This window comes from Monodelphis domestica, chromosome 1 (assembly GCF_027887165.1).
Source record: "Monodelphis domestica isolate mMonDom1 chromosome 1, mMonDom1.pri, whole genome shotgun sequence".
Taxonomy (NCBI): domain Eukaryota; kingdom Metazoa; phylum Chordata; class Mammalia; order Didelphimorphia; family Didelphidae; genus Monodelphis; species Monodelphis domestica.
Genome location: NC_077227.1, coordinates 431,149,142 through 431,174,780, shown reverse-complemented (window position 1 = coordinate 431,174,780; position 25,639 = coordinate 431,149,142). Strand labels below are relative to the sequence as shown.

The following is a 25,639-nucleotide window of genomic DNA, read 5'->3' as shown; positions in this document are numbered from 1 at the left end:
TCCAGCGAGTGGCAGCAATAACAAATGAGAGCCAACAGCATTTGAGAAATAGGAATTTCTGCACTGATCTAGGTGTTTTCGAGGTGTTGCAGGACAGGCACAAGAACACAAGAGGGAGCTAAAATTCCAAAGAGAAGGCGGCAAGCGAATCAACAGCAATACTTCCAAATCCAAAACTTCATGCTGCTAGGGCTTCACCTGTCAGGGCTGTGAATTCTTTACAAAGGATGGATTAACCCGGAAGGAAATAGCCCTCACCTGATAGTATACAATTACTGCTTTGTTAAAGGCTAGACTACTCATCCATTCTCTATTATTTACATGCATTTTTTTCCTTGCCACCCAGATACTCTTTGAAAAGTAAGCTTTCAATAATGATTGCCCCTTTGACCCGCCTCTAAGCGACCAGACCAGCTATACACCTCAGACCAGCTACACCTCAGTCCCCCAAGCCACAGCTCTCAGAAGTAGAGACACACCAAGACAGCAGCCATATCAAGATCCATCGCCCTTCCGCCCCGCCCATCACTGCAAGAGAGCACAACTCCGGGATAGTCCAATGGGAAACGAGTCTTCCGTAGAGGGAAAATGGTTAGAGAGCATTCTGAAATTACAGAGCCGAGGATTGTCAACGCGCAGGCGCAACCTCGACGCCCGTTTATTGCGCACGCAGTTCCTTCGCCATCATGGAAAGGGATTGTCGGCTTCAAGGGACGTTTTTTGGGTGAGGCTATTGTGGACCCAGGGCCCAGAGCCCAGGTATTCCGGGAACTTGGCGCTTTGCCTTTGAGTTTATGCGGCTGGAGCAGCGGGAACTGGTGGCGGAGGTGGTCGGGATGGAGATGTGACTGCTGGGAGTTCGGGCTGTTTGGGGGGAAGGGGAGAGACGCTCTCTTCAGCGCATGTGCGGAACTCTGACCGGCTTTGGTGGGTCTCCGGGCGTCCTGCCTATTTCTTCCCAAACTGGATATGGGTTGAACCTATGTCTTTGGGCTGCCAAAGGCCGCAGGAGCTTTTTTCTCTCCAGGACCCCGGGGTGGAGGGCGAGGGGGGCAGTGGTTTGAATTTCCTGAGGGAGGTCACTTAAACACTTGAGAGAGTGAAGTGGGCAAGAAGAACATAAATCGGTTCTTCCGCTGCCAAAGACTGTCATTTTCTTGTTGTATTTAATAGGAGAGTCTGGTGTAGGATATGCCCCAAATGTGCAAGCACCTGACCTATTTTCCTCGTAGTTACTCCCTTTTAAGGGGAAATATTTCCTAGATGCTAATGATTTTCTTGATTGGCCCAATACAACGTCAGACGTCCCATTCTTTAGCAAAATATATTTATTTGGGGAAGTATTTTTTTGTAAATTCTCAGTCCATCATACAAGTGCACTTAACTTAATTGAATCAGTTGAGAAGTCTGAGGTGTTCTTTCGGTGTATCTGTGTATGTCAAAGAACTTGAATTTGTTGACTATCCACAGTGCTCCTGAATGAGATACATCTTGTAGCATGTATATGTAGGACTACTTGCCATCTCTGCAGGACTCTAGAATTGAAGCTACTGAGGCCCCTCTTGCTGATTCTTCTTGTCTCTACCCACAACACAACCTGGAGAAATTCAGGACTCAGCCTGAGGTACCAAAGGGAGGGTTATTTGCTAGGGAGAGAGACCTGAGTATTAGAATTTTAGTCTGGATTAGAGTGACCTTGCCCCAGAGGCCTTGGCTCCATTTGAAAATGGAGAAAGAATCCATCCCATAACAGACCTTTGCCTGAGCCTGGAGACTGAGGAAGGTCTTGCTTATGTTGAACAATTCCTAAATATGCTGCCTGATTAGATCAGAAGTTATTGCAGCTGAATGTGAATGTTACAAGAGTTCAGAAAACTTGGAAGGAGGTAACTGGAGATCTGACACAGATTCTTGAGAAAAAAAATTTTTCATTACAAAGGAGGACTGGGGACTTTTGGGTATGGGGCTGAGGTGTGGGTTGTTTTCTTGGGCTTGAAAGAAGGGAAGGGGATATCTAAGGTGAGGTGTATTAATATTGGCCTGGAAATAAACTAGTCCAGACTATTTCTTTTCTTTGACCAGCTAAAATCCTGTACTCCCCAAATACATCTTTATTATTTCCTAATTGGTCTCACTGTCAACATTCTTTCCTATTTGTAACTTAATTGGCTGTCCTTTGGATAAAACATTAGTATCTTCCAAAAATAGGCTCAGAGAGGTTTATTGCTTGGAATATCAACTCTAGTTATCTGTTCATTGCAGTTCATTTATCTGATATAAACTATTAGTTTTATTCTTTATAAAGCTGTGCTATCCAAAGACAAAGTAAATTTTGTGACCCAGAGAGGGGGAATCAGAATATTACTATTAAAGAAGTTAACCAAAATGCAAAAAATAAGTCAAATACTTCAAATTTCACATTGGGGACAGACAGGAGGTTGTAATGAAAAGTAGTCTAAACATTAAGCAATCTAATTGCAGTGTGGTATAATAGGAAGAAAGAAACTTCACATCAGATGACTTGAGTTGAAATCTCATCTTTGCCATTTACTTACTACCATTGATCTTAAGAAAAATGCTTGTCTCTGAGCTACTTTTTCCTTTATAATGACAGGATTTATAGTCTCCTATATATAGTCTTAAAGGGGACTATGACATGTTCAAATAATTATAATATGAAGTAGTGTTAGTTTGAGATGAGGTAGGATGACTGACAAAAAATTTACAGAAAGATTAAATGTGAAAGTATGTATATGAGCTTTAAAAAACTAAACAGGTAGCATTAAACAATTTGGGAATGTGGGCAGCTAGATGAAATTCTTGGAGAAATAGACCTGGATATTTTATTGAATCATGAGCCCTAAATGAGTCTACAGTGTGGTATGGCAACCCCAAAACCTACTTCAATATTGGATTCTCTTGAGAATTATAATATCAAGAATTTGATAGTCCTGTATATTCTATCTTGGGTCAGATCATATCCGGATTATTGTGCTTAATTCTAGATAGCACATTTTGTGAAGGGTATTAAAAAGAGGAGATCAAGATGAAGAGTTGACTAGAGAGTATGCCATTTGAGAACTTATTAATGAAACCCCTTATTCGTGATGTTATAGTAATAAATCTCAGTTAGGATTGAGGTTCCTTCTCACTCTACATTCAATTCCATGTGGGATTTAGACTGAGTAGCCTAGGAAATTTTGAGAAAGGAGCAAGTATTCTCAGTAGAGACCCTGGATAAAATTTTATAGAGAATCAGTCAGTAAACTCTTATTAAATATCTGCTATGTATTAGGCACAGTAAGGGTAATACATAAGCTGGTCCTTGGAGTGGGGGGAAAAAAGGTTTTCAGTAGTTAGAGATAAGGGAAATACATGGTTGATGGCCTGGATGACAACAGGGAAGAGCTGAATGTCTAATTTGGATGGAATTTAGAATGACAGAGAATAAATGTAATAAGACTAAGAAGCTAAGTTGGAGCCAAGATGATGATAATTTCTATAGCACTATACAGTTTAGAGGGCATTTTCACAATACCCCTGTGAAGGTGTTATTATTGTAACCATTTCATAGAAACAATTAAGGCTCAGAGAAAGGTTCCTTGTTCAGAGACATAACTAATGTCTGGCGGGACTGGAATTTGAACTCAGGTGTCTTCTGACCAAATATATATTTCAATATTTCTCTTTACTTAGATCCCAGACTAAAAACTTTATATTTTATCTTTTTTTTTTTAATAGGGAGCCACTGAAAGTTGTGGATCAGAGTAGCAGCTCAGTTTTCTGCATTAGGTTATTTTGTACGCTTTGTGAAAAATAGGTAAGAATGGGGAAGCCACTAGAGTCTGGAACATCAGTTAAGAAGCTATCATAGTAATCCAGGCAAAAGATGTGCATCTTAAAAAAAAAAAGTTGCATTATTAATGGAAAGGCAGGACAGATTCAAATCTGTCTTTGAAAAAGAAACAGTAAAACTTAGCAACTAGACATTGAAAGGAAAGAGTCAAAGATCATTCCAAAATTTGAACCTTGGACAACCAGGAAGATAATAGTGCCAATTACAAAAAATAGAGGCATTAAAGGCAAGGATAATTTTTGAGACATCTGTCATCTGTTAATTGAACTGATAGGGATGAATAAGGTCATCAGAGTATAGAGTATATTAAAGACAAAAGGAGAAAGTACAGAATCTTGAGTAAGATATGGATGATGACAAAGCAAAGGAGAATAAGAAAGTAATCTGATAGGGAAAAAAAATGAGCAATGACACAAGTCAGGAGTTAAGAGCATCTAGAATTAAATTAGAATTAGGAGATGATTGAAAGATGTCAAATGAAAAATGAACCAAGCAAAGGGCTCTAGTAACATTGAAGAGAAATTCTGGTAGAGGGAGATGGCTCCAGAACTTGCTTTGACTTCTTGTTAGTGAGAAGCATTAGAATTGCCCTGATACAAAGAGCTAAATCAATTGTACAAAAAATCAGGCCTTCTCCAATTGATAAATGGGCAAGGGACATGAACAGGCAGTTCTCAGCCAAAGAAATCAAAACTATTAATAAGCACATGAAAAAGTGCTCTACATCTCTAAGCTCTGAGGTATCACCTCACACCTAGCAGATTGGCTAACATGACAGCTATGGAAAGTAATGAATGCTGGAGGGGATGCAGCAAAGTAGGGACACTAATTCATTGCTGGTGGAATTGTGAATTGATCCAACCATTCTGGAGGGCAATTTGGAACTATGCCCAAAGGGCAATAAAAGACTGTCTGCCCTTTGATCCAGGCATAGCACTGCTGGGTTTGTACCCCAAAGAAATAATAAGGAAAAAGACTTGTACAAGAATATTCATAGCTGCACTCTTTGTGGTAGCCAAAAATTGGAAAATGAGGGGATGCCCTTCAATTGGGGATGCCCATCAATTGGGGAATGGCTGAACAAATTGTGGTATATGTTGGTGATGGAATACTATTGTGCTAAAAGGAATAATAAAGTGGAGGAATTCCATGGACTCTGGAACAACCTCCAGGAAGTGATGCAGAGCAAAAGGAGCAGAATCAGGAAATCATTATACATAGAGACTGATACACTGTGGTACAATCGAAGGTAATGGACTTCTCCATTAGGGACAATGCAATGTCCCTCAACAATCTGCAGGGATCTAAAAAACACTATCCACAAGCAGAGGATAAACTGTGGGAGTAAAAACACCAAGGAAAAGCAACTGCTTCACTACAGGGGTTGAGGGGATAAGACTGAGGAGAGACTCCAAATGAACACTCCAATGCAAATACCAACAACACGGAAATGGGTTCAAGTCAAGAACACATGTGATACCCAGTGGAGTCATGCGTCAGCTATGAGAGAGGTGGTGGGAGGGGGGGAGAGGAAAAGAAAATGATTTTTGTTTCCAATGAATAATGTTTGGAAATGACCAAATAAAATAATGTTTATTTAAAAAAAAGAATTGCCCTGAAAGAGTAGGTGAAAATTTCTAAACTAGTGAATTTGGGTGGTATAAAGCAAGTTACTCTTTCATATGTTCCTTATCTCCAATTCTCCATTTTCAGAATTCCTTCCCAAAAGGGGAGCGTTAAAGACGAAGTAATGACCTCTGTATTTCTGACAACTGAACCTAAGGTGAGTTAGAACTTAATTTCTCTTTTTAAAATGCCACTTCAGGGAAGCAGCCGGTTGGCTCAGTGGATTGAGAGCCAAGCCTAGAGATGGGAGGTCCTAGGTTCAAAGTTAGCTTCAGACACTTCCTAGCTGTGTGACCCTGGGCAAGTCACTTAACCTCCATTGCTTGCTTATCCCTTACCACTCTTCTGCCTTGAAACCAATACACAATATTGATTCTAAGACAGAAGGTAAGGATTTTTAAATGAGTAAAATAATAAAATGTCACTTCAGGTGTGCAGGAGTGGAAACTTTCTATTTTATGAACTTGGCTTCTTTTTTTTTTTTTAAACAAAGACCTATCTCAGGACCTAAGTAGCAAGTGTTTTCTCTCAAGGGACTAAAGATTATTAGTTGTGGAAGAAATGAACATGATATCTGTGGAAGGGGGTCACATTAAGAAAGTAGTGACAAGTTGATTTTGTTGAGATTTCTAAGGGCTTTGAATAGCAGCTAGTTTAGAATTTATCCTGCAAAAAATGTAAAAGCCATTTGGTGTTTTAAAGAAGGAATAAGGTCAAGTGATATGATTAAATGGTGTTTAAGGAAGAAATTGACTGCTTGAGTAGAAACAAAAGAGTGAAAAATCAAGAATGATTTGAAGGTTTCCAGAATAGCTATTCTGCCTTTGGAGTGCTATGGGTGACTGATTCCCATCAGAGTGGTGTGTCCTGTTATCCATGATTATGACATGAACTTACCAAAATTATCTTGAGAAACCTGAGATGAGAATTTATTGATATTTTTCTTAAGGTTGTATATCCCTGACAAGGAAGCCATATTCTAGGGATATCTGCTCCCGTTGATTGTTAAATGCATAATTTATTTTACAGTCTTAGACAATAAAATAGACATGATGATACTTATTTAATTTATCAATTACTTTTACACTAAACTGCCAGTGCTTAAAAGGACCCAAGTTTTCAAGGCTTGATTCAAAGTTGATTGCATTCTCTCACAGTTGGAAAGAGGACTCTTAGCAATCAAATCTAATTAGTCCCTAAATGGTCATTTCATTTATGGTATCTTTCAGCCCATGATCATGGAACCTCTACTTGAAGACCTTCTTTGAAGGTGAACCCAGTAACTCCTGATGTAGCCTATTCTACATGTGGACAATTTTTTATTTACATTGATATTAAATCCACGGATCTCTCTCATTGTTTCTAGTTCTGCCTTTAGTGACAACCAACGCAAATCTAATCTTTGTTCCCCATGACAATTATTCAGATGCAAAAAGAACTATGACATTCTTTTCCCCACTTAAAGCTTCTCTTTTTCTAGTTTAAACATACCTGGTTCTTTCAACTGAACCTCTCATGACATGGTATCGAAGAAAAAGTATTACTAATACTGTGTATTCTGCATTTAGGCTCTATTCTACAAAACCAGTTTGATATATCCAAGCCATTTCTGGCATGGTGAGTGACATGTCTAAAGTGGTATAGCTCTTCCATGCTTTGATCTGACTGCCTAAGATTTTGAGTAACATTTACAAGCATCTTGAACAAGAAAAGGTATCTTGAAATACAATCTGGGTTAATATTTCCAGAATTGATTCCCTTTCCAGTACTGACTGTGTGTTCTTTACTCATTCCCTCATCACATTGGTAAAATAAGGAGAGTTGGAATAATACTTGCTCCTCATTGCCATTTCTTGATTTTTCCCCTCCCTCCATCATTCAGTAACTCATTCTTTGAGGTTCATACAAATCATATCTACCACTTAATCAAAATCCTGGTAACTTTTGTCTAAAAAAACCTCAAGGTCACTTCCTACCTTCTTCAATGAGATCTATACCTGGTTCACAATTTTTTTCTCCTCCCCAACTCCTGCCCTCATACTTGTGAACTTCAACATATTTACTAGCTTTCCCCCAAACATCCTAACCACTCAGTTTCTCATCCTACTCATGCCCTGTGACATTCTCCTGCACCCCACTTAAATCTCACACACACACACTAAAAAGGTGGTCATAACCTTAGTCTTATTCTCACAAATACACCACCTCGAAGTTCAAGAATTTTGAAATCCCATATTGAACCATAATTTATTTTATTTTCACTTCTCCCTCTTTTTTCCCTTAGTAACCTAGTCTTCATCCAAACTATGACCTTCAATCCCTTGATCTTTCTGTTCTCTCCTAGGCTATCACCTATGCATTCACCACTCTCTTCTGTTCCCCATCTTGACCCCTTGGCGAATCAGTTTAACTACAGTGCCTTCATTTTTTATTCTTTATACCTAACTAATTAAATTTACCCCACCACCCAACCTGTTATAAATACATCAATTAATAGCTTGATAACATTTATTTTAATTTGATTTACTTCATTGGCATTAGGTGTTTTGTGTCCAAAATTTGTATACTTTTTATTAAGTGTTTTCAGTATATTTTCATTTTCAGAGTCCTTTGCAAAGAACTTTGTAATAACTCTTTAGTCATATGCTTAAGGATTCTGTTAATTCAAAAGTAGTCTTCACAATCTAGTGAAGTACTAAGTAGGGGTACTTAAGTTATTGTTAACCAAAGTGTTAACTCAAAATAGTCAAAGGGAATAAACTATTCCCTTTCACAAGTATAAACTCAAAGAGAACAAAGAATTCCCTTTTACAATGTGAAGTTTTATAATCCCTCAATCAAGTTCAGCTTTTTCCTGAAATACTGTGCACTTATTTAGAATTCTTAAATCACTTACCTGTAGTCTTTTAAAAATTATATGTTTTTAAATTTTTCTATTCATAAGACTATTTCATAAGGGCGGGAACAACATATCTTGCCTTTTTTTCCCCTTCATTTGTCACAGCAGAGACTTGCATGGTACTACATACTCAATGATAAATGAATACTTTATTTGGAAAATTCACAATTTTAAACATGATCAAAGCTACTTCTTATGAATCCAACTTTCTCCAGTGTTTGGGGGGCAGAGGGGAGGGTAAGTAGTCTCGGGATGATACCTGTATTTGACCATTTCAGGAATCAGTGACATTCAAGGATGTGGCTGTGGACTTCACCTGGGAGGAATGGGAGCAACTAGATATTGGTCAAAGAGTCCTCTACAGGGATGTGATGTTGGAAAACTATAGGAATATAATCTCCTTAGGTAAGGAAAAGACCGTGTTTTTTATGTGATTTATCATGTCTCTTTTCTCAATTTATAAAAATGGGGCCTTTTGAAATGTTTGAGTTGAGCCTGAATCGTAGGGATCTGAAATACCTAACAACTTGAAGTCTCAAAGACAGGTTATTTCTACTATCCAGTCTCATGTGAAAAATACTATATTTACAGTTAGAAATGGGGAGTTTTATGGAGTCCATGATGCTGCAATTTTTTTCATCCTTCAGAGGTCCTGAAGACTAATCAGTGGGATTTCATCCTGGGATAGTTCTTTGTCCTGTGACAAAATATCCAAGTTCTCTGTCTTTTCCTGTGAGTAGGGACTCAGGTTTCCAAACCAGAACTGATCTTCCTGTTGGAACAAGGAAAAGAGCCCTGGATGGTGAAGAGAGAAATCTCAAAAGACTCCTGCCCAGGTAAGTGAGTGATAATTAGGTAGAAAAAGAATCACTAACCTTCATAATGGGGTAGTATCTTGTAAATATAGGTAATTGCCATCAAGGTTAGATTCTAGTATTCTAAATTAGGAGAAACTTGAAAATAGGATGACTAGAGAGAAATTTGGGGCCAATGATAATAACTCACTTGGGAAAAAGGGTCCTGAATGTAATTAGAATTTGAAAATGCTTTAATCTATATTCAATCCTTATTCTTACAGGAGAAAGACATAATAAATGTGATACATGTGGGAAGATTTTCAAATATGATTCACGCCTAATTAAACATCAGAAAATTTGTGCAGTGAAGAAATACTCTGAATTTAATGACTATAACAAATCATTTTTACAGCAAACCCATCTTACTCAAAATCAGAAAATTTATACTGGAGAGAAACCCCATAAATGTAATGAATGTGGGAAAGCCTTTAACAGAACTGCACACCTTAAGTTGCATCAGAGAATTCATACTGGAGAGAAACCCTATCAATGTAATGAATGTGGGAAAACCTTCAACCAGAATGCACACCTTACTCAGCATCAGAAAGTGCATATTAGAGGTGATCCTTATACATGTAGTGAATGTAAGAAAACTTTCCGTCATCCTTCATCCCTTGTTCAACATCAGAGAATTCATACTGGAGAGAGACCTTACACATGTTATGAATGTGGACTAACTTTCAGATTATATGTATATCTTACTCTACACCAGAGAATCCATACTGGAGAAAAACCCTATAAATGTAATGATTGTGGAAGAACATTCAGATTGCGTTCAATACTCAATCAACATCAGAAAATTCATACTGGAGAAAAACCCCATAAATGTAATGAATGTGGAAAAGCCTTTAGTCGAATTTCATTCCTTACTGGACATCAGAGAATTCATACTGGAGAGAATCCCTATGTCTGCAAAGACTGTGGAAAGGCCTTCAAACAGAGATCATCTCTTAACCAGCATCGGAGAATCCATACTGGAGAGAGACCATACAAATGTAATATTTGTGGGAGAGCCTTTATTGGCCGTACACAATTTAAGCAGCATTACAGAAGGCATACTGGAGAACGACCCTATAAATGTAATGAATGTGGAAAAGCCTTTAGTGGGACTCCTTTTCTCAGAAGACATGAGAAACTTCATACTGGAGAGAGACCTTATAAGTGTGATAAATGTGAAAAGACTTATAGGCTGAGAGAAGATCTTTTGCAACATCAGAGAATCCATTCTAAAGTGAAACCCTATAAATGTATTGAGTGTGGGAAAGCCTTTGCTTATAGAACGTGCCTTACTCGGCATGAAAAAATACATAATAGAGAAAAACCCTTTGAATCTGGGAAAACTTCAAATCAGATTACATACCTTGCCCAACATCAGAGAAGTACTAGAAAGAAATCCTATGAATGTACTGAATGTAGGAAAGCTTTCACTTATAGTGCAGCCTACATCAGACATCAGAAACTTCACGGTGGAGAATAGCCAAGTTAAAGGGGAAACTGCTTTTAATTCCTACTTTTATTTAGATACCCAAGAGTCAAGATGCCATGATTGTCTTTAACTGAGATTTCATCTGGATTTGAAAGACAAAAGTCCTTTTTTTCCACTGTATTTTTCTCTCCTTAGGCATTTTAGCTGCTACACAGAAGCTGCCATGTTGAGTACCTCTGAGTGGGAAATGTGCTGTTCTACAGAGGGAAATGGTAGACATTTACCCTAGGCATTACAATGAAAATTTTATTAAAACAACTAAACCTCATTCCTTAAAGGAAACAGTGTAACTTAACCTTTTAAAACAATGGAAATGAAAAAATATAATTTTCATGCTTATGACAAGCCATGTCAATTGAAAAAAGCACAAAAACTAAACTATAAGTCAAAATATTTTGTTCACATTTACACAGCTATAATTGGAGGATGCATTCCTGACAGACTTAATGCTAAACTTTTCATGGAAATGAAAGACTTTATTAATGAACTATATGTGAAAAATCTTTACAAACCAAGCCAAACTAAATCCCAAAAAAGCACTAACAAATTGTAAAGAAAATTGTGAATTTGGAGAGAACTTGAAAATTGGGTCAAATTATCCCTAAAAAGAGGGAAAGAAAAACTTGAATTTTATGTGATAATTTTTTAATAAGCTCTTTTATCTGAGGAAGGGACAGTATTTTTTAAGCCAAATTATTACATAAGATTTGAGTAGATCACTAAAGTCTGCTAGCAATTAGGAGATGTGCTTTGTTGACTGAGAATGAACTGCAAATTGTAAGCCAATGAATGAGCTTAAGCCACTCTGCTCATGTTAGTAATTTAACTGGTAGATTTCTTGAATGGTAGACTTCATTCTTTTCTATAAAATATGAAGGAAGTGTTTTGGTGTGATTTCCAGGCCTACAGAGAATCGTGGACTAGACTAGACACAGAAACTTTTAAACTTTATATACTATCTAGTACTTAGCTAGTTTAGTGTGGGACTAAGTAGTTCTCTTTCATACTTATAATATTATTGCATTTTGTCTTTCTGAATATATATATATATATACCTGTTCTCAGTAAACATGAAACACTTATTGAAAAGATGGTGGCATGAAAGAGCTGAGATATATGCTATTTTTTCAATTTCCTCAGGAATTTAGTTTGCTTAATTAGTTTTAGTAGTGGAAATAGATGTGACAAATCAAAATCAATTCATTCCCCTTGGATGATATTAGTAGCAAAAAAAGTTTTTAATGACAGGATAAATTGAAGTTGAGTTTTAACAGTAAGTAGTCATAGTAAGAGAATGCCTACTAAGGGCTACCCTAGCTAAACATGTAAGTCATCGTAGACTGACTACTTGGTGATGAATTTTCTGGCCATGACAACTCATGAAACAAAAATGCAAAATGACCCAAGTCTTATCTGACATTCTTCCATTTCTGTAATGATAATGGAAGAGTATTTTAAAAGAAATGAGGATACTAAATATCACAAATTTTAAACCAATAAAACTTAACTTGGCCATTGGCACTCTAAATGTAAGGGCCCCTTCTATAAGGATAATGAATGGACAAGCTATAGTAGGAACTGAATTCTATTGTTGACGTTCTCAATATAAACAAATTTTCAGTGAAATAAAAGAATGACTTTCAAGTTTTAATTGGAGAGGCAATTAAAGAAATTAAGGCAGAGTTATTTTTACTTTGTTCCCAAAGGCAACTAGATGTTTCCTGGGATATTTTGTCATTTCACAACTTAATGTTCATTGCAAGTGCCAAAAGGCCACCATGAAAATAATTGCAGTTTATGCATCAATATCTATTACAGGGGATAAAGAGGGAGAGAAGATACATGTTTATAAATATATATTAAATCCTCTAAATCTAAAATGTAATGATTGTTTTTTGTGCCATGGATCCTTTTGGCTATCAGCCAAACCATGTTTATGCCTCAGAATGATTTTTAATGTATAAATACATGTGTACATATATGTATTTAACTTAATGGACCCCAGGTAAGAATTCCTGGCTCTAAATTAAATCAAAATATACATCGACACATTCATTACAATTGTGGTAATAGCTTAGGGTGGCAAAAAAAATGTTGGCACATAAAGTCCAACAGTAAAGAAGGAAAAGTCAGAGGTGTTACACTAAATGTTCTAAGAGAAAAAAAAATCTGAAAGTATCTGACATAATGAGCACCAAATAACATTTCAAAAATAGAATTGAATATATTTTGCCAGGAAATTATTCAATGTGAGTCATTTATAAATTATCTGTCTATATTCAAGATTATTGAATTAGTAGAACAAAGACCAAAATTAATACAAAATGAGAGGAAAGAAAAATAGAAAAAAATGTAATACTATAAAACCTGCTCAATTTATACATGTGTCTAAAAAATGGGGAGGAGGACAAGACAGGCACCAATTAATTTAGTGTAAATAACTAATGCAAATCATATGTCATCACAGAGGCCATTTTTGTCAGAAACAACTGACTTGTCAAGCAGAGAGATGGCAACAGAGTAACACTGACATAATATCAACTCTCAATTTTCTAGAAAAATCTAGTGGTAAATTGTGAGCAGCATCAATTCAAAATATGCCACAAAGGGATAAAGTTTAAAGAATGTGTGACAAAAGGCCTAACTAAACAAAGAAGTCCAATAGGTATTTGAGGATACAACTGAAAGAGGACCACAAGCAGTCATCTGGGACAGATTGGCATAGATGTGATTGCAGGGGGAACAAAAATTGGAGGGACAGATTAGGTAATATAATTGTCTACCTAAAGAATCCTAGTTATTCAATTAAAATGATTGAAACAACTTCAGCAAAGTAGTAAGCTGTAAAGCAAAGCCATGACTCCAGGTATTTTTGTAAATTACCATGGAACTATATCCAAGAAACAAGTCAAAATAAATACAGATTGTGTAAGCTATTTGAGAGTGTACCTATTAAGATAGGTACTATATGAAAGAACTTAAAAGCATTACAGAAATAAAAAATATTTGGAAGATTAATTGTTCATGTTTGGACTGTCAATTTTAATTATAACATTACCTGTTAGATAATATTTAATGCAAATATTTGATGTTATATCAAACCAAGGATTATGTTCTAGTCTTAGGGGGAAATAAAGTAATATCTAGAGGAATACAAGGTCAAGAATTCCGAGGGAAATAGGAAGGAAGAGATCTTGTGGCACAAGATCTGAAACTATGCTACAAATTTATCAGAATTATGTATTACTCTTTTCAAAGCAAAAGAGTTGATCAGTGGAACATAATAGGTGCACAGTTATACAGATACAAGTGATTATAGTGTTGCAGTGTTCAGTAAATCCAAAAACAACTAACGGAATAAGGCAACACCCTTTGACAAAAAATTGCTCAGAAAATTCAGTCTAGTAGAAATTAGTTTTAACCTAGTTTGCCATATACCAAGAGAAGTTCCAGATGGACACATGGCTTAGATATAAAAGTTTACATCATAAATTTGAGGGAAAAAGAAAATACCTTTAACTGTGGACAAGGAAAAATAGAATCAGAAAGTGGCAAGATTAATAATTAAATTCAGGAGCTTCTGCACAAAATCTTGTAGTTAAAAATAGAAGAGAAGGGAAGACAAAGAAATAATAGCAGGATTTTTTTGATAAAAGGTAGAATAAGGGCCCATTTTTTTAAAATGATCAATGGATAGGGTTGATTTTCAAAGGAAGAAATCTGTTAATGTCCACATGAAAAAGTGTTCCAAAACACTAATAAAAAGTGAAATGAAAATTGAACCTTCTCTTAAGATTTTATATCACATTCATCAGATTAGCAATCATGACAAAAAAAGTTAAAAAGCAAGGGGGGAGTGGTAAGAATGGAACCAGGATGGTAAAGTGAGCTTTTTTTTCCCCACCCACCTCTCTAAAGAATCACAAAATCATGTCAAATTTAATTCTGAGCAAAATAACAAAAAGTCATTGTGAGTTTGTTTTTTCAAGTCAGGACAATTTAAGGTGACAGAAAGCCAGGTCTCCAGACATTGAGGTTTGGCTTCTTTAAAACATAACAGACTAGAAGTGGCACTGGCTAGGGTGATAGTAGTGATGGCAGTGGCAGCACCAAAAGCTCCTAATGCCCAGGGATGGTAAGGACACTGAACACTTGGTCAAAAATAGATTCCTGGGAAACCTGCTAGCACTGGGCACAGGATTGGATATATTTGGTATTTTCATTGTCTAGAACTCTGTCCCAGATTATATTTCAAGGGTGGAGGGAAAGGAACATTTGTAGTCGTAGGGAAGCAGGGACTCCTAAGAACCCGAGTGCAAGTCCGAAGAGCAGTGATCAGACTAAAGCCTAAATCTTGCCACTTTGGAAGCATTGAAAACTTAAAGGCCCCCAAACTTAGCTGTGAAAACAATGGGACAATAGAACCAGAAGCTTTCTCCCAAAAGAAAGAGCCTACACTCGAACCTGAAGTCCAAAATCATGAAGTTGGCTGGAAAATGAGCAAAAGTAAGAGAGGAACTTGACCACAGAAAGTACTGGTGACAGGAAAGCTCAAGAAAAACTCAGAAGAAAATTTTCTCAGATCATCTACAAGTAAAGCCTCACAGAAAATTGTAGATTGGACACAAACATCAACAGGAATTCCTAGATAAGCAAAAGTGACATTTTTTAAAAAAGCAAAAACATTTTAAAAATCAAAGACTGACAGGAAAAATAGGAAAAGAAATGAAAGTAATGCAAGAAAATTACGAAAACAATTAGCAGCAAAAGAGGTGCAAAAAAAAATTGAAGAAAGTCCTTAATCATCAAAATTGGCCAAATAATAGAAAGGGTGCAAAAAAAAATACTGAAGAAAAGAAAGTAAAAGTCAAATAAGAGAGGTTAAAAAACTTCAGTGAAGAAAATAATTTCTTAAAAATTAGAATTGAATCAAGAAGAAGCTAATGACTCCATAAGACAGAAACAACCACAACAAGTCAGAAAAATAAAAAAAATAGGAAATATAGGGAAAATACAAACCTAAAAAACAGATTGAGAAATAAGTTAAGAATTATTGCACTACATGAAAGCCAATTTTTTAAAAAGTCAAGACATATTTCAAAAAAATTATAAACTGCCCAGATATCCTAGAACCAGAAGGCAAAGAGAAAATTGAAAGAATCCAAAGATCATTTTCTGAATGAGATCATAGAATAAAACTCCCAGGAATATTATAGCCAAATTTGAGAGCTCCCAGGTTGAAAAGAAAATAATGAAAGCAGTCAGAAAGAAACAATTTAAATACAGTAGGGGCTCAATGATTACATAAGATTTAGCAGCAATAATGTCAAAGAGGGAGAAGGCTTAGAAATATACTCCAGAAGGCAGAGGAGCTAAGATTATAACCAAGACTAACCTACATAATAAAACTGTACAATCCTACAAAGGAGGGAAAATGAATATCTAGTGAAGTAGAGTACTTTCAAACATAGATTCTAGAGAAAAAGGGAAACTGAAAAATCACAAGATATAATAAAGTTAAACTGTTTATTTACATTCCTATATTGGAAGATGATACTCTAAGAACTTTTAACATCATTAGGGCAATTAGGTGTGCTAGTAGATAAGATGGTGGATTAAAGTAGTCTCCACTCTCCTAATCCCTCTACACATTCAAAAATAAATTGCCTCAAAACAAAGGAAAGCTAGAGAAACCTCACTGGGATAAGAGGAAAATGAAGCACAGCATCTGAAAACTGACAGTTTGGAGAAGCCCAATACACTACATCAGATGCAATGAAACTGCAAAATGAGCAGGAAACCTACAAACTCTCGTGACAACAGCCCTGAGGCCACAAAGGAGCAGAGAAGGGGAAGTGGAACTACAGTAACCCACTCACTTCCACTTGGCAGCAGAAACCAGGAGACCTACTCAGCCCAGGCCACTTGGCAGGCAAATGGAAACAGGAGAGCAGGGACTAGACCAGACCACAAAAATAATAGTGGAACTGGTAGCACAAGATGCTGCATATAGCTGCACAAAACAGCTGCAAACCTCTCCAGAGAAAGCCATCAGGGCCACATCCTCTACAAACACATTGTGAGGAGCAATGGCAGCCTGTCCTACTCGAAATATCAGAGAAGAATACTCTGCAAGCTTAGAGCAATATGCCCTCTACCCCATAAACAGAGCAGAACCTCAACAAATAAATAAGGTAATGGGAAGAAGAAAAAAAATACTAGAAAAATAAGCAAAAGTCAGGAAAACCCTGAACTTAGAGAGTTACTTTACTGACAGGGAAGACCAAAAAATGAAGAGGGCAATAGTGCCTGAAAGGAAATGTAAAGCCTCAAAAGAAAGTGTTAAAAAGATGCTAGGTCTCAAAAGAATCCCAGGAATAACTTGAAAAGAAAACAAAAACCCAAATAAGAGAACTACCAGAAAAACTCAACGGCTTGAGGTAGGGGGGAGGGAATTCACTTAAGGAATCAACTCCATAAAAAACAAGAATGGTTCTAAAGGAAAGTGAAGCAACAAACCACTGAAGAAAACAACTTCTTAAGGAATACAGCAGACCAAATGGAAATGGAGGCCAAAAACATTTTTTTTAAGAAAACAACATATTAAAGAGTAGGATTGGCCAAATGGAAAAGGAAACACAAAAACTCAAGGAAAATAATAAGTTCGTAAAAATTAGAATCAGATAAATAGAAGCTAATGATACCATAAAACATCAGAAATTTTTTGTTAAAAAAAAAAGATTAAAAAAAGAATCTAAAATACCTCACTCGAAAAAAACAACCAACCTGGAAAATAGATACAGGCCAGATAATCTAAGAATCATCAGAATATCTGAAATCCACAATCAAAAAAAAGAACCTGGATACCGCTACCCTGATATCCTTGAACAAGAGGGAAATTGGGGTAGTCCCATCAGTCACCTCCTGAAAGAGACTCCAAAATAAGATACCCCAAGACTATTGTAGCCAAATTCCAGAACTCCAGGCCAAGTAAAAAGTACTATAAGCTGCCAGAAGGAAATGATTCAAATATCAAGGAGTCACAGTCAGGATTAGAGAGAACCTAGCAATTTTTATATTAAAAAACAAAAAGGCATGGAATATGATCATCCAAAAATCAAAGGATCTAGGACTACAACCTAGAATTACATGCCCAGTGAAACTGAGCATAATCCTCCATGGGAAAACATTGATGTTTAGTGAAGTAGAGGAGTTTCAGACTTTCCTAACCAAAAAAATAGAGATGTGAAGAAAATTTGATAAGCAAGTTTGACGCTCAAGAGAAACAAAAAGATAAAGTGAAAACTTAAGGGTTCTGATAAGGTTGAATTGAGTACATTCAGACTTGGGAGGGTGATAATTGAAATAATTAAGATATCTGTGATACTTGAAAAAGATAAGGTACTTAAAGTATGCAAGATACCTAAGATAAGAACTTTATTAGTATTCAAGCAATGAAAAAGAGCATACATAGAAGGAAGAAAGCTAAATAAAATGAGCTTTTATCCAAAAAAGGGGGTGAGGCTAGGAAAGAGGAACACATTGGGAGAAGAGAAAAGGAGAGATAGAAGGGAGTAAACTACCTCTTTAAGAGGAATATAAGTCGCAAATACAGTGGAGAAGATGCAAAGAAGGTCACTGACTGAGCTTTACTCTCACTAGAATTAGCTCATAGTAGGAATAATTCACAGTCAGCTATAGAAACCCACCTTACCCCTATAGGAAAAGAGGAGGGTAGGGTGAATATGGAGGTGGGGGCAGACAAAAAGTGAATTGGGAGAGGCAGTCATTGAAAATGAAACATCTGTGAACAGGGAAGGGCTAAAAGAAAATAATAAATGGGGGAAATAAAATGAAGGAAAACACAATTAGTAATCAAAACTGTAAATGTTTAATGGGATGAACTCACTCATAAAACAGCAAGAATGAGTCTACCCCAAGCCTCAAGGGTCCTTGCTTTTCTAAATGAAAGAGAAAGCGCACCCGAGAAGATCTAGTAAAAAACATGATTCCAAGAAGCCCAATTTTATGATTTCTGAAGTTTGAGTCTTCTTTTGAGAACTCTGGCCTCTGAATTCTGACAGTAGCATAGATGCAGTATTCCTCAAACCCCCTGGGTTGGCCCATAGGACTAAACAGGTCTGTTTCTCACGTCTGTGGAAGCTTAGTAGTGATGCAAGCCTCCTATTCACCAGTTGGAAGCCTCCCTCTATCTCTTTCCCCCTCTGGACCACCCCACCTCTTTTCTCAAAAGCCTGTCTCCCCCACCAGCTTAGGCTCCATAGCAACCACAAGAGACTAACTCTACTGTAGCTGCCCAAGGTGGTGCAGAGCTTGAACTGGCAGTGAGCAAGAGGCTGTTTGCTGAATGCTGACCCAACTTAATGCAGCTGCATGACCAAGACCCAGTGTGCACCCTTGTCTGTGCCAGTATCTGCAGCTGTGCATGAATGAATGAATGGTCACTCCATTGTGTTTCCACCTTGGTGTTTGGGGGTCAGGATATTAAAAATGTTTGTACTTCAAGGCTTTGAAGTTGGAAATTGGGACTTGTTATAAAACTAGGGCCAATGATGTGGTGAGTGGAACAGTGGGTTCAAAAGCCTATTGGGGTTTGAAGTCCTGCCCTGACACATTACCTCTCTGACCACCTTTTCCAGTCTCGTTTTTCTCTCCCATAAAGTGAAGGAGTTGGACCCTCTATCTTCCATGTACTTTTGTGCAGGTGAGAACCCTGCAGAGAAAGATGACCTATATTTATTTTTCTTAGCTGGCATTTACATAGCATTTTAAATTTTGTGAAGCACTTCAAAATATTGACTAATTTTATTCTCACAACCCTAGAAAAGTAGATGCTGTTATTTATAGATAAAAAAGTAGAAACATCGAGAAGTTAAGTGACTTGTGCAGGCTGGATTTGAATAAAGGTGCTATACTCATATATGGCCCAAAACTAACCTTGTGCCAGTTCCTCTAATGATATTTTTGTTCAGTTGTGCAGGATTCTTCATGACCCCATTTGGGGTTTTCTTGAGAAAGATACTGGAGTGGTTTGCCATTTTCTTCTCCAGCTCATTTCACAGATGAGAAAACTGAGGCAACCCGGGTTAAAGTAACTTATCTAGAATTACCTAGCTAATGTCAGAGACTGGTTTTGAACTCTAGGGACTTTATCCACTCATGTCATCCTGACCCCAAGCCTGGAGCTCTATCCACAACCATCTAGCTGCCTTTCTCTAGGGCTGTGAATATTTCCTGATTGGTTTCTTGCTTTTGTCCCTGATCTTTTCTTCAAGGCTTTGAGATGAGGCTATCAGGTTGAATGATTAAAGTTGTTGCCCTAACTAGCCCCACTTTCCACAACTACCTAGCTGACAGGCCTGTCTCTTGCCCACAGATGGCATAGGAAGAGTTTTCAGGGGATTGGCAAGAGGGAAAATGAGATCTGAGCCTGATAGAGACTATCCCAACTGAAGAGACATTAGCCTTTACACCAGTGATAGCTTTAAAGCCAGAGCACTATGTCCCACCCCCAGAGACCTCCTGAAGTGCCCTTTGCCCCCCCCATCACATGCTGAGTACCCTTACCCCACACAGGGGAAGGAGAAAACATTCCCAGTGGAATGCTGGGTGGAGAGGTGGGTAAAGTGGGGAAGATCCTCACTGAGGGTATAGAAAGAGGGAGAGAAAAGTGGCTGGAGCACTCTGTTCCCCTCCATCTCTGCTGCCTGTGAACCTGGGAATTTGCCCATATGCACTCCTATTGGGCTGCTGGGCAGAGGGGCAAGGGATATGAAAAAATATCAGGTGTATTGGAGACGGGGAAGGAAGCAGCTCCACCTGAGTCCCTATGCCTTTCTAGTAATGAACTCTGGGGGTGGGATTTGGGGAGGGAGGGTGGCTAAATGCCCTCAGAGAGCACTCTGTGTACCATCTTTGGCACCTGTGCAATAGGTTCGTCGTCACTGCCTTAGACCCTGTTCTTCATACATCAGGGAAAAGGGTCTATTGTGGAAGTACTTGAGATCAAAGATGAGAAATATATAAGTACTAGGGGAGCCAGAGTGTTATTCAGGGTGAGAGAGAAATATTTCAGAAGAGATCCTTAGCTAGAGAATAGGAGGCAGCTGAAAATTTTCTCTGTGGCCAACAGAAGACTTAGCATGTTGACCATTTGGAGAGTTCAGCTAAAGCTCCTGTTAGGTCACTTCATCCAACTCAGAATTCAATGCCTTTTGAGTTCTACTCTGCACTATGATTCCAAAAAAGGTTGAGAAACTTCTGGTTTGATTGAGCCTCTGATGGAAATAAAGAATGACATTTATACCCAAGTAGTTATCTCTTTTAAGATTTTCCCTCCAAAGACTTTTGATTACCTGCCAGGAAATGTACTAGAAATGGAGAGATTAACACCTCTTAAAGCTAATTTCATATCTTTGATCCCTTCTTTTTTCTCACAAAAATCTTGGAAGCAGGAATATATATTTTTCTTCTTTTATAAATATTGTCTGTGAAGCCTAGAGAGCCTGGGGAACTTCTTTAAATGTCCAAAAACTAGTTAGTAAATGCACTTGGCCCAAATTCTAGGTCCTTTACTTCTGAGGTCTATTAGGACACAATCATTCTCTGAAAATAAAGTTGGTAACTCATTCTTTTCAAGTGATTTAACCCAAAGAACTCAGCAAATTGATTCATTTTTTAAAAATAGATTTTTATTGATAGTTTTTGTTTCTATATTGTCTATATTTTTTTCCTACATCTTTCCCCTATACCCCCTCCCAGAGAGTCATTTCATTCTTATGGGTCAGGTCAGGAAATGAAAATATTTTTCTTCATTAAATGAAAAAATAGTTTAGGAACAGAGATGTTGACTTACCCAATAGCATACAAAATATGGGAGACAAAGCCACATTCACTTTTCTAAACTTGTTTCCTCATACTGTATATATAAGGGCAATAATATCACTTATCTCCCGAAGTTGTTAAATTTGTGTGTTCTTATTTCTAGACCATAGCAGTGATGAAGTCACTTTTCAGGAAGCAGTAACCAAGACCTTTAATTCTGATCCTCAAAAAGCAGAAGATTCTATATAATTCTTTACTGCCCTTGATATTTTATAATAGTGAGAAAATACAAAGGTCACACTTAACTTTCTAGCTTTTATTTCTCATATGTCTACCTTTCCCTAAGAGAGGAACACAGAAGAGGAAGCCATACAAAATAGACACTATTGTGAATTTTAAAACTACTCCACCCTACTCAGACCGTACTTTAGAAGATTTGATTTATCTATCTCCTAATTGTAACTATGAAGACACTCTCTTTAATGGAATCGGGAATGTCTTGTAGTACTTTACCCTACTTAGACATACTTTAGGGGAAGATAAAGTTGTAATCTCCTAATTGAACAATGAAGGTACTTAGTTCTCACCTTATAGTGAAGCTAGAACTTTAAGCTAAGTCTATTTTTAGACCTTAATAGAAAAAGGTGTTAAGTAACTATAAAGGTTAAATTAATCACAAAAAGGTCAAGTAACTAACAAAAGATGAACTTGAAGTGTGAAATAGCTCAAAAGATATAAACTAATCAAAGAAGGTGAGAACTAAAAGTATGGGCAGTTCTGGAGAAAGTCTTTGATGTGAGTGGTAGATGTGAAAATTTAGAGGTGGAGACACAAGGGTGAAAGGTCTATATATTTGGGATTTTTTCGTCTCTCAAAAATTCTTTCCCCGGAAAGTTGGATCTGGCTGATCACTTCCTGTGAGCAGCCTGAGAGCTAGTTCGATCCTGGAACTCAGCCTGGAGGAGCTCACTCAGCTTCCTTGAGATGGTCTCGTGGTGAATGATGAAGATTGACTTCCTTTTCCCTTGGTCTCAGGGAGGCCACTTTGGCCAAGGCCTTTAACTCCTGCCTGGCTCAACCTGAGCCAGAGCAGTTTAAATTAAGTCTTTTTCCTCTCCCTCTTCTCCTTAAATTCCTTTCCTCTATATTAATTAAATTTCCATAAATTTCCAGACTGACTTGGGAATTTTATTTGGTGACCATTTAAATCTAGACTTAAAGTACCAACTATAAATTCATCTTTACACTATACTTATAACAACTAAGTTTCTGGTGAACTGGAATTTATTCTGTCCAGAAATGCTATTCCTGTTCTTAGCACATAAACATGATCTTTTCCCCCCATCCTTAAATTCTCTCCCGGTTAAAGTTAAATTGGAAACACAAACATGCTTTCTCTAGTATGGGAAACTGAGATCATACAGATATATACTGGACTCTATAGGAAATTATCCTTTCCTCATAGTCTCTTTCCTTCCAGCATTCATTCATTGAACTTCATAGCTACTACATGCCTCAGCACTCTGCTAGGCTCTATGAACAAAAGAAATTTAATATCCCAATGTTCAATTTCAAGTTAAGACTGACTAAAGACAGGTATATAGGTATATGAAACAATAAGTCAATGATTGATTAAAAGCCACACTGTGTGTTAAGTGTTAAAGATATTAAGCCTAGGGAAGCTCCAAAACCAATATGAACTACTTCTACTCTTGAAGGAAGTGGTATGAATATTAGCTAAGATTTTGGTAATTGGAAAAGATTGATGAGACTATCATGGGCAGGGAGAAAAACATGAGCAAGCAGAATGAGGTATACTATATTGTACCAGGACCAGTGAGGAAATATCTGGGTTGAGTAGGATTTGCATGTCTGATTGGAGTAGATGGTAATTGTGAGAAGGGAATTTGTATTTTGATTTAATCTATCAGATTTCCATCTGTTTTGAATTTGGGTCAATCAGCAACCAGGGAATTGATCTCACAGGCACTGCCCCCCTGGGTGGTGCCAGGCTAATTGAGGAATTGTGATATGTTCCTGGGGAGTGATTCAGGAGAGTTAGTGGGTGAAGGGAACAGCATATAAGGTGAGACCTGGCAGGAAGCAGAGGGAGATTGTTTCTGAGACTGAGATTCACAAACAGACTCTAGGTTGTTAGGATAGGTAATTCTTTACCTCCTTTCCATATTTCCTTCTCTTATTATCTTTATCTTACTATAATAAAGCTATTAGAACTATTAACAGTCTACGTTGACTTATGGGTTAATTTTTTTTTTAAACTCTTACCTTCCGTCTTGGAGTTAATACTGTGTATTGGCTCCAAGGCAGAAGAGTGGTAAGGGCTAGGCAATGCGGGTTAAGTGACTTGCCCAGGGTCACACAGCTAGGAAGTGTCTGAGGCCAGATTTGAACCTAGGACCTCCCGTCTCTAGGCCTGGTTCTCAATCCACTGAGCTACCCAGCTGCCCTCTGACTTATGGGTTAATTTTTATAAAAGGCAATCACAACTTGTTTTTTTACTCATAATTTAGTCAAATCCATTCTAACGTTACATAATGTTATTTATTTATGCTGTGGCCAAATTGTAGAATTCCCTTAATGCCAGTATGAAGAGTTTGGACTTTGGTAGATAATTGATAAAAACTAAGTGTTTTTTAAAAGATCAGTATGATAAAAATAGCATTTTAGGAATCTCTATTGAAAAAAATCTCAGAGGACACCTAATATAACTGCTTGAGAAAGAATCCCATTTACAAACTTCCTAAGACCTCATCATCCTGCTTCTATTTGAGGACATCCAACCACTCTAGTTTAAGGATTTATCTTGTAATAGTTTATTTGGTTTCTCTGCTTCAAGTTCTCTCTGTCTCTGTCTGTCTGTCTCTCTCTCTCTCTCATCCACAAATCTGACAAGGTTACCCTACTTGAGAATTCTCCAACAATGGGGAAAGCATTGCCTTGAGGATAGTTCTAATTGTAAGTTCTTGTATCAGGATAAAACTCAAATTCCTATCTCTGACCATATCTGCTGTTCTACCTTTCCCATTCCCTCACTCCTACTAAATTTACCCTTTGTTTTCAGTGAGATCTTCCTTTGGCTTTACAATTTCTTTTCCAACAAGGGGGCTTTGGCTTTCTCTCAAGCTAATTCTTGATGTCACTCTTGCCTCTAATTACCAAATTCCAGGGTGTGTGGCAGAAAGTGTTCCATTCCAGATATTACTCTTTCTAAGATTACCAGGGATATCTTAATTGCCAAACCTATGGACTTTTCTCAGTCCTAATTCTTGATCCCTCTATGATTTTTGATGCACAGTTGACAATTCCCTCCTAGGCACTTTATCTTTTGGGGGTTTTGTGACTTTCATTGTTTTTCTCTAACCTATATGACCACTCCTCAGTTTCCTTGCTTATTCTGTATCTTGCTTCCTTTGTGTGTTCTGTTCTAGACTCTCTTTTATTTTTTTTTTGGCAGCTCTTATGGATCCAGTTATCAACTCTATGTTAATGATTCTTAGACTCATCTAGCTCTAGCCTCTCCTAACTTCCAGTCTCAAATTTCTAACTCCCTGTTAGACATCTTGAACTGGATATACTATAGATAGATATCTGAAACTCGATATCTGAAACTGAACTCATCATCTTTCTCATTCTCTCAAGCCCTCTCTAATTTTCCTATTAGAAAATAAGAGGGTTTGGGGGGGCATCACCCTACCAGTCACAGAGCTTTACAACCTAAGTGTCTTCCTTAACTCCTCACTCTCACCCCATGGATGTATATAATAGGATATAGGCAGATGTTAGGGAACCATTCCTGAAAAATCATCATTCCTGTCATCTATGATCTCAAATTGCTTTCTCCAAACCCTTATCCCTATCTCTCTTTAGCTGTTCCCCTAGTAATCCTTCTATTTTTCTACCCACCTGGATGAATTTCCTTTATCATCTATGCTATCTTGGATGCTTCGTAAATTCCTCTCTAGCCATTTCCCACATTTCCACAATAATTTTCTACTTGTGTCATAAGATTGTATTTTCAAATCTAAATATACAACCTGAGATACTATTTT

General features: G+C 37.3%; 2 protein-coding genes across 8 annotated transcripts in view; one reads left to right on the top strand and one right to left on the bottom strand.

The window, feature by feature from the left end:
• The window catches only part of LOC100021091 (probable E3 ubiquitin-protein ligase TRIML1), a 32,678-nt gene extending 32,062 nt beyond the window's left edge, over nt 1–616 (bottom strand). Inside the window, exon 1 of the mRNA XM_056812186.1 lies at nt 480–616. The gene's annotated coding sequence lies outside the window, so the exon portion shown is untranslated. The remainder of the gene's footprint in view (nt 1–479) is intronic.
• Nucleotides 560–23,815, top strand: LOC100021070 (zinc finger protein OZF-like). Of its 7 annotated transcripts, none has more exons than XM_007474718.3 (6): nt 589–724; nt 1,471–1,624; nt 5,570–5,639; nt 8,660–8,786; nt 9,122–9,217; nt 9,460–23,815. In XM_007474718.3, the coding sequence occupies exons 1-6, from the start codon at nt 589–591 to the stop codon at nt 10,713–10,715; spliced, it is 1,839 nt and encodes a 612-aa protein (XP_007474780.1). In that variant the 3' UTR covers nt 10,716–23,815. The 7 variants fall into 7 exon arrangements, with proteins under 7 accessions (XP_007474781.1, XP_007474780.1, XP_007474783.1 ...); XM_007474725.2 differs by lacking the exon at nt 1,471–1,624 and adding an exon at nt 3,742–3,820 and having other exon boundaries at nt 649–724; XM_007474723.2 differs by lacking the exon at nt 1,471–1,624 and adding an exon at nt 3,742–3,820 and having other exon boundaries at nt 703–759.
• The last annotated feature ends 1,824 nt before the right edge of the window (nt 23,816–25,639 follow it).